Here is a 9,858-nt window from a genome sequence, read left to right as displayed (position 1 = left end):
CAGCAGGAAACACTTGAAGAAACAGAGAGGAAACAACTTGATCTGGGTAAAGAGTTGAGTCAAAAGCAGAACTCGGCCCTCTTGATTCTCAGCGAGTACTCTATTCACGCTACCCCATACTGTTCACTGGGAAACTCGGCTATTCAACATGCAGAAGATTTTCCAAAGGCTTAAGAGCACAATCCCATTGACTCGCTGTGACTTTCAATGCGAGTGCTATTCCCAGATCCCTTTGGAGCTTTTGAAACATCATCCCATGCACTTTAAATACACATTATCAAACCTAAGTACACACAGCACTAAACAAACACTCTGGTTCAGTCTCTGCTTTGCCCAGCCTGGCCTCCACTGAATTGCCTCCAGGTGTACTTTACAACCATTACTGAATAAGGTGTCATGGAGCATGACCCTCTGTAATGCTCAGAGTAAACACCCAGGCTAATTCTAGTGAGTAACAATGGTAGATACCAGAAGTTCCTGGCTTGTCATTTCTCCAACCATTTTCAGTTCTTCAATCTCTGTTATCTCCTGCTTCCATCTCTCCAAACGGCTCCTAATTTGATCCTGTGGAAAAAAGCAAACGTTTTGTATTGAAGGCTATTTTTCCAAGTTATTTTTATCCCTAAAGTGATACAACTTACAGAAGCACTCCCAGGATTTGTCTTTAAAGAAGCATACATGCTGTACAAACATATATGAATAATAATTTTCTGTTTTATCCTACAAATGCCACAATTCACCTTAAATGGAAGAAGAAATTACATCCACCAGCAGAATTTAATTTTATATCATACAATCATAGAAAGTTAGGGTTGGGAGGGACCTCAGGAGGTCATCTAGTCCAACCCCCTGCTCAAAGCAGGACCATCCCCAACTAGATCATCCCAGCCAAAGCTTTGTCTAGTTGGGTTAAGAAAACCCCCAAGGATGAAGCTTCCACCACCTCTCTAGGTAACATGTTCCAGTGCTTTATTACCCTCCTGGTGAGAGAGTTTTTCCTAATATCCAACCTAAACTTCCCTTGCTGCAACTTAAGACCATTGCTCCTTGTTCTTTCATCTGCCACCACTGAAAATAGTCCACCTCCATCCTCTATCTAACCTCCCTTCAGACAGTTGAAGACTGCTATTAAGTCCCCTCTCAGTCTTCTCTTCTCTAGACGAAATAAGCCCAGTTCCTTCAGTCTTTCCTCAGAAGTCATGTCCCCCAGCCCCCTCACCATTTTTGCTGCCCTCTGCTGGACTCTCTCCAATTTGTCCACATCCTTTCTGTAGTGGGGGGCCCAAAGCTGAACACAGTACTCCAGATGTGGCCTCACCAGTGCTGAATAGAGGGGAATAATCATTTTCCTTGACATACTGGCAACACACCTACTGATGCAACTCAGTATGCCATTAGCCTTCTTGGCAACAAGGCAAACTGCTGGCTCATATTCAGCCTATTGTTCACTGTAACCCCCAGCAGGGGTGATGCGGGTAGCACAAGTATACCCCCGTCAGGCCACACTCCCTGTTTAGCCAGCGGGCAGGCGGGAGCACCGGTGTCCCCACTGTGAGCGCCAGCCATGGAGCGGTGCCGCCAGCAAAAGCGGAAGTTCTGGAAGTGGCGTGGCCCCCCGGTCGCTGACCCCTTACTCAAGAGGCACCAGACACCCATGACCCCCAGGTCCTTTTCTGCAGAGCTGCTGCCCAGCCAGTCAGCCCCCAGCCTGTATCGGTGCATGGGATTGTTCTGTCCTAAGTGCAGGACTTTGCACTTTTCCTTGTTGAACCTCATGAGATTTCTTCTGAACAAATCCTCCAATTTGTCTAAGTCACGCTGAATCCTAGCCCTACCCTCCAGTATATCTACTACTCCCCCCAGCTTGGTGTCATCTGCAAACTTGCTGAGGGTGCACTCTGTGCCATTTTCCATGTCGTTGATGAGGACATTGAACAAAACTGGGCCCAGGACCAACCCCTGGGGCACTCCACTTGATACCAGCTGCCAACTAGACATTGAGCCATTGATTATTACTCTCCAGGCCCAATGCTCCAGTCAGTTTTCTATCCACCTTACAGTCCATTCATCCAGCCTGTACTTCCTTAGCTTGCCTGTGAGACTGCTGAAAGAGACCGTATTGAAAGCCTTATTAAAATCAAGGTATATCACATCCACTGGGCTTCCCGCACACTTGATACCAGCTGCCAACTAGACATTGAGCCATTGATTATTACTCTCCAGGCCCAATGCTCCAGTCAGTTTTCTATCCACCTTACAGTCCATTCATCCAGCCTGTACTTCCTTAGCTTGCCTGTGAGACTGCTGAAAGAGACCGTATTGAAAGCCTTATTAAAATCAAGGTATATCACATCCACTGGGCTTCCCGCACCCACAGAGCCGGTCATCTCATCATAGAAGGCAATCAGGTTGGCCAGGCATGATTTGCCGTTGGTGAATCCATGCTGACTGTTCCTAATCACTTTCTCCTCCAAGTGCTTAGAAATGGGTTCCTTGAGGATCTGCTCCATGATTTTTCCAGGGACTGAGATGAGACTGACTGGTCTGTAGTTTCCTGGATCCTCCTTTTTCCCTTTCTTAAATATGGGCACTGTGTTTGTCCTTTTCCAATCATCTGGAACCTCTCCTGATAACCATGAGTTTTCAAAGATGATGACCAATGGCTCTGCAATCATACCAGCCAACTCCCTCAGCACCCTCAGGTGCTAGACTTGGATGTGTCTAACTTTACTAAGTAGTCCCTAACTTGGTCTTTCACCACTGAGGGCTGCTCACCTCCTCCCCAAACTGTGCTGCCTGGTGCAGTAGTCTGGGAGCCTACTTTACCTGTAAAGACTGAGGCAAAAAAGGCATGAAGCACTTCAGCCTTTTCTGCATCTTCTGTCACTAAGTTGCCTCCCCCACTCAGTAAGGGACCCACACTTTCCTGGATCCTCCGCTTGCTACCAACATACTTGTAGAAACTCTTCTTGTCACCCTCAACATCCCTTGCTAGCTGCAATTCCAATTGTGCTTTGGCCTTCCTGACTTCATCCCTGCATGCCTGAGCAATGCTCTTATATTCTTCCCTAGTTATTTGCCCAAGTTTCCATATTATATATGTGCTCCAGACAGACAGAAACATCCACTGACCTGCGTACTAAACCCATGATAGATGAATGGGATAATTGTAATCTAGAGTGGTAGTTCTAACTATTGTTTGGAACTATAAAAAACACACCCCTCCCAAAAAAAAACCCGAAAAAAACCTCAGCTTAGAATAAGAGAACTTCTGTTATTTGGGTTGAGCAAAATCCCAAACATCCCATTTGTTCAGATTTCAAAAAACTGCCTGGACAGAGATGGGAGGATCCAAAGAGAGGACATGTCTGGGAAAACCCAGACATAGGGCAACCCTAAAAGGAATATGAAGTAATTCTTTTAGACCCCTGTCCATCTCCCTGTCTGCCAAGCTGCTTTCTGCTTCCACCCCAGAATTTTCAAAACAATCTGCCTAAGAACATCTGATTTAGGGAAGCATAAATAAGATGAACTTTCTGCACTGAAAAGAAAGGGGATCATGGGGTAGAGGTTTGTCCCTCTATTTCAGGGTTTGCTCTAGGGCTGTGTGAAGCTTCAGGCCCTGATTTGATTTGGTGGAGATTCAGCCTGATCTGGTGGCTGAATCTCTGAATCCGAATCGAATCAGAGAATCCTTTAATCTCTCTGAATTGAATCGGAACCCTCCAAATGATTTGGAGAGATTCGGAAAGATTTGGCAATTTGGACATAGGCACAGCTTTAAATGATTTTTTACATACCTCTAGGTAGTAGGCGGCTCATGAATACTGCGATGCTGGGGCGCATGGAGTATCCCACCAGAGTATGGCGGGGTCCCAGGCATGCCGGGCAGCAGACCCAGAAGTGGACCTGTGGGACACTCCATCCATCTCAGCATCCTAGTACCTCGCTGGTACCTCGAGGTATGTAGAAAGAACATTTAAAGCTGTGTCTATGTCCAAATTGCTGATTCTCTGAATCAGCATCGAATCTTCAGATTTGGATTTGGCCAAATTGAATCAGGGACAATGATCCAAATCAACAAATCGATCATTGTCCCCGATTCAGGCAATTTCCAAATCCAAATTGAATAGGGCCTGCTTCGCACACCCCTAGTTTGCTCCAGCAAATGCAAATACCACGAGAGACATAAAGTCCAAGTCCTCACCCAAGAGTCCCCCTCTGTTTGAGGAACCCCACAAAGGCTGTATCGGTGTGAACAAGCAATGTGAAAATGCTTTGGAAATGCTCATAACAGAGGGGTCAGTTGTGGTTACTAGCTAGCTCATTTGAAAACTAGGCCGCTGTGGGTCTGGAATTCCGAAGAAGAGCTTCACTCCTTCATGCTGTGGGATACCAATGAAGGAAAAAGGCACCAGACCCAGCTTACCTTTTTAGCAGGCATGCCACAAACCAGCCTCCTACCCTCCCAGACTGTTACGCTGATCACTTTCTCCTATCCAATCTGCTGCTCTGCTTTCTTCTCCCTGCTCTATCTGCCACGGTGCTGCCTTTCCTCCTCCTGAACTGTTGTGTGCCACACAGAGGCTGTCCATGTCACTTGTGGCCCTCATGCCACAGGTTGGCCACCTCTGTTTTAGAACACCTTAAAGCAGGGGTTCTCAAACTTTGTGCTACCGTGATCCCGAGTGCTGGATGGCGGCGGTGGGGGACAGGGAGGTTGAGAGGCCGCCACCATCCACCACTCCACACCACTGCCACACACCACCTCCCCACACTGCCACAATACCTGCTGGGAAGTTTGTGGGCCCCTTTTAAGTTGCCTGGGGGGTTGCAACCCACAGTTTGAGAACCCCTGCCTTAGAGAATTGGTTTTGGGCCCCGTCCAATCACCCTGGTGTGAAGGTGACTTAGATCCATTGCTACCTGCTGCCCTTCTGGGTTGTCATCAAGTGATGCAGTTCCTTCAGGGCAGCACAGAATATCAGGAACCCTGTGGTACAATGATATTGTCACATGTTACAGTATTCAGATTGCCCCCTACCTTGTACTCTCGGGCAGCATCCTCAATGGGAACCACGGTGTGAGCCCTGTGTGTCTTGGACTTGTCACACACCACACAGATGGGCCTTTGGTCATCTTCACAGAAGAGTTTCAGGGGCTCCTGGTGTTTCTCACACACTCTCCCCACATCAGCATCTTCTTCTTTTTGCTTGTTCAGCTGCTTGGCTATTTCTACAACGTTCCCCAGCTGTCTGTTCGTCCTGAGGTTCCTCTGGGGAAACGCCTGTCTGCAGTGAGGGCAAGAGATGTTTGTATCCGACCTTGACCAGCACTGGGTGATGCAGGCTCGGCAGAAGTTGTGGCCACAGTCGACAGTCACTGGATCCTTAAAATAATCCAGGCAGATGGAACAAGAAGCTTCATCCTGGAGAGTTCTTGCAGGATTATGTGCAGCCATGGCTCCTCCAGGACAGGAGCAAAGTTTGATTTCACTTCCCGGTTCCTTGAAATAAGCTGACCCTTAACCACAGAGGCGTTGCACTTCCTGCAAAAATGCCTGCTCCAGCTTACAGCTGCAGTGAGTCAGGGCTCACATACTGAAGCTTTTTTGTTCTCTGAGCACAGAGCAGAACAGGGCACTGCTGCCAATTCCAGTGGTATGAGTCAGATAGAGCCTGGATCAGAATCAGACCTGCGCTCCCTCTAGCCATCTTCACTGCAGCAGGAGACCTGATAGTGCAGCTGAGAGAGTTCTGATCCACCCATGCTTCAATCCTGCCTGTGATATTGGTGAAGAGATATCAGACACTCCCCTCAAGGCAGCTGGGATCCCCTGAGCCCCTCAAGGGAAGGAAAAGGAAGCTCCTATTGAAATTCCCACATGGATGAAAGGATCAGTTAAAAGGAGACTCATTGATCTAGTTTGTCCTGGTTACATGTCTGGCATAACTCTCCATCAGTTTATTTGCATTTGTAGTCTCTTAGGAAAAGCCACCTCAAAGTCGTTCTTTTGCTACCTGCCTGTTTCTATAGTCATGAACTGGAGCTGTATTTCACCCCAAACACCCGCTATGGGAGATGTGGCAAGGACTGTATAAGGAGGCAGAGCAGCCTATTGGTTAGGGAAATGGACTGGAAGTCAGAGCTGAGTTGTCTCTCTGCTACCAGCTTGGGGTGTGCCCTGAAGTGAGTGTAGGAGGGCTATTAGGAAGGCCAAGGCAGAGACGATTCTCAGGCTAGTGTCCAGGATTAAGGACAACAAAAAGTCCTTTTTCAAGTACATTGGGAGCAAGAAGAGGGCACCAGGTGGCCACACCAGACAAGAAAGCTGCTATTTTTAAGTTTCTTTGCCTCTGTTTTCTTGAACAGGGACCGGGATATCCCACCTACCAGAGGTAGAGACAATCTTGGGGATAGCTCTGTCAGGCCTTCAGTCAGCACAGATGTAGTTAGGCATCTTCTGGAAGGGCTAGACATTTTTAAATCTGCAGGTCCAGATGCCCTCCACCCAAGGGTGTTAAGAGAGCTGACAAGGGTCATCACGGAGCCCTTGGCCCGGCTGTATGAGCATTCGTGGTCATCTGGCCAGGTGCCGGGGGATTGGAAACTGGCTAATGTGGTCCCAATATTCAAGAAGGGGAGGAAGGAGGACCCAAGTAACTATAGGCCTGTAAGCCTCACCTCGGTGCTCGGGAAGATCTTGGAGAGAATCATCAAGGAGCACATCTGTGGGGGGCCTGCGGGGGAGATCATGCTCAGGGGCAATCAGCATGGGGGTTCATCAAAGGCAGGTCCTGCCTGACCAAGTAACTAAATCCTTGGATGATGGTGTTGCTGTGGACGTAGTCTTTCTAGACTTTAAGAAGGCCTTTGACACTGTCTCTCACCTCATCCTCATCAATAAATCAAGTGACTGTGGCATTGATGCCTGCACAGTTAGATGGGTAAAAAATGGGCTGATGGGGCGCACCCAGAGAGTAGTGGTGGATGCGTTGTACTCAACCTGGCGAGATGTGAGCAGTGGGGTACCCCAGGACTCGGTCCTTGGGCCCGCACTGTTTAACATCTTCATCAGTGACTTGGACGAGGGGGTGGAAAGCACACTGTCCAAATTTGCTGATAACACTAAGATGTGGGGCAAGGTGGACACACTTGAAGGGAGAGAGAGGCTGCAACTAGATTTAGACAGACTACAAAAGTGGGCAGATGAGAATAGGATGGGGTTCAACGTAGACAAATGCAGGGTGCTGCACCTTGGGAGAAGGAATCCACAGCATACATACAGAGGTGATACTCCCCCTCTATGCAACTTTGTTCAGGCTGCAGTTGGAGTACTGCGTCCAGTACTGGGTGCTGCACTTCAAAAGGGATGTTGCCAGCCTGGAGAGGGTTCAGAGGAGGGCCACCCGCTTGGTGAGAGGGCAGTAGGACAGGCCCTACAAGGAGAGACTGAGGGACCTGAACCTGTTCAGCCTCAGCAAGAGGAGGGTGAGGGGGGACCTGGTGGCTGCCTACAAGCTCATCGAGGGGATCAACAGCTAATAGGCAGAGCCCTTTTCTCCCCAGCACCACCTGGGGTGATGAGGAACAATGGTAATAAGCTGATGGAGAATAGGTTTAGGTTGGAGATCAGAAGGCAATATTTTACAGTTAGGGTGGCCAAAATCTGGAACCAACTTCCCAGGGAGGTGGTCCTCGCCCCTACCTTGGGCAAATTCAAGAGGAAGTTGGACGATCACCTGTCTGGGGTCTTGTGAACCCAGCATTCATTCCTGCCTGTGGCAGGGGGTGAGGCTAGATGATCTGTTCAGGTCCCTCCTGACCCTAGCTACTATGAAACTGTGAAACTATGAAACTTCGTCGCTGCTTCTCCCCTCCCATTTGTCTGCTTAGATTGCCATCACTTTGGTGCATCCAGCTGTGTCTTGTTCTGTGAATGTGCAGCGCAGGTCCCTGCCAGTGTCCCCCACCGTTCCCTGCCCTCCATAATTTGTTTAGCACTGCCCCACAATGTGAGCACCTCCTATGAGCTGCCACCCCACCCCTGCAGCCCAGCACCCCTGCCACTGAACTGGGGATCTGCATCCAGCACTGACATGGAGGGACTCCAGTCCCTACAGCATGGCATCCCTTAGCCCTGGATGGGTGGTCTGGATCTCTCTAACCTGTCTGCACTGCTTATGAAAGGAGAGCTTCCCCTACTGCACAGCCTGCAATGGAGAGCCCCAGGGACACTGGGGTCAGCACTGACTCTGAGAGATGAACTCCCCCTACAGACCCTCAATGTCCACCCAGGAACACAGCACCCCCAGTGCCAGACCAGGGCCTGGGATCAGTGCTGATCCAAAGGGCAAGCTCCTCTCTCTCCCCTCCCTGTCACCATGGGGCTCCCACAGTGCTATACTACATCATCACAGTCAAGAATGACCCCAAGGAGCAAGCACAGATAGTCTTATTGCCATCAATGCGAGTACATAAGGGATGGAGCACAGTGAAGGCTTATAGCTGAACACTGGGACCCAGCAGGGAGTTGGGATGGGGCTGTTGCAGGGGTTGGCTCCCCCCAGCTGCAAGCAGTTAACTGCATCTGTTGGGGTAACTCTTTGGAGCTCTGTGAATCCCTTCACGTGAAAGCAACAAGTGAAATCATTCCAGTGAGGGCAGGTTCCCTTTTCCACAACAACCCTCCCTCATCCCACCCCTCACAGGGGAGGAGCAGTCCATTCTGTTGTTAAAACTAGAGATAACAGCTCTGTTTCCTGTCATCTGCTGTTGCAGTAGTTTAGATTTGGCTGTGCTGACTCTTGCAGGGTTAGGTGGAAGGGGAGGGGGGATTTGGGAGAAAAGTATTAATTATAAAATTATTAGTACGTGATCCAAAGACGGACCAACTGGAAAGCAGAGCTTGTTTTGCTTCCCTTCCCACCCCTCCCCTAGATGAACTGGTAAAAGATAGTGGTTTTATCTTTTGGGGGGCAAATCCCCCCTGGAAGAAAAGCTATCCCTCACAACAGATCTGTAGTAATGTTGATGGTATGCTCACCCTCTAGCTCCTGGGATCCCCAGAGCCCTGGGCACTGACACATGATCCCAGAGCCCTGTGAGTTTGCAAAGGCCCAGCCCTGGGATGCAGGTCTTGCAGCAATGATGATTTGTCTTCTCTAGGTAAAGCTTGATGAGTTTTACTATAGCTTGGTTCTATTGCTTTCAGAAGCATGAAAGTAATTTACAGCAGACAGAACCTGGCCTCATCTTCATAAATATGTGGCTGATTGACATCACCTGATGGACTGGCGGCATAGTTCAATGGGCAGTTTATGCCAGCTGAAACTCTGACCTGACCAGGTCTGATGGCTAATTTCTACCAGCTAAGGGTTTGGCCCCATTGACTGCAATGGGATCCCATTAATTTGCATTAACTACCTGGCACCCACCACTACTACCTGGCACCTCCTCTTGGGGGTGGCAGCAGACTGCTCACCTTCCTCCTCCTCCGGTGTCACCATCGGAGCCGCCTCCTGCGTGGGGAGGGGAGCATACCTGTTGTGCAGGGCTAGGGGAGGAGTAACCCTGGTCCTACTTTCTTGGAGCATGAAGTAACTGTCATCCAGGTAGCTCTGGGTGGGTCTTGGTTGGCCTTCTCATTGGCTACTATCTCCGTCTCCTTCTCTTCTTCCTTCTTCTGGAGAAGGGCCTGGCAGTAGCCATCAACAAAGTCTTTGTGGGCCCTGATTCACTAAACAAACAAATGCAAGTCTTCGTGGGCACTGTTGTCTCAGGATGGACACCTGGAAGCTGGAGGATTTCCAAAGACACCCCAATCCCCTTGAAATTCAATGATAATTCAGAGAATTA

At 49.2% G+C, this 9,858-nt stretch overlaps 1 protein-coding gene across 1 annotated transcript in view; it reads right to left on the bottom strand.

Moving 5' to 3' along the window:
• Positions 1 to 5,471, bottom strand: part of LOC102372133 (zinc finger protein RFP-like) — a 13,619-nt gene extending 8,148 nt beyond the window's left edge. Inside the window, exons 1-2 of the mRNA XM_006020250.3 lie at positions 5,045 to 5,471; positions 469 to 564 (exon numbers count right to left, since the gene is read on the bottom strand). Coding sequence (XP_006020312.1) covers positions 469 to 564; positions 5,045 to 5,461 — 513 coding nt within the window. The 5' untranslated portion in view covers positions 5,462 to 5,471. The remainder of the gene's footprint in view (positions 1 to 468; positions 565 to 5,044) is intronic.
• Positions 5,472 to 9,858: the final 4,387 nt, after the last annotated feature.

The sequence above is a fragment of the Alligator sinensis genome, unplaced genomic scaffold, assembly GCF_000455745.1.
Source record: "Alligator sinensis unplaced genomic scaffold, ASM45574v1 scaffold1097_1, whole genome shotgun sequence".
NCBI classification, from domain to species: Eukaryota; Metazoa; Chordata; order Crocodylia; family Alligatoridae; genus Alligator; species Alligator sinensis.
The sequence above is the reverse complement of the archived record's forward strand: the minus strand, read 5'-3'. Positions and strand labels throughout refer to the sequence as shown.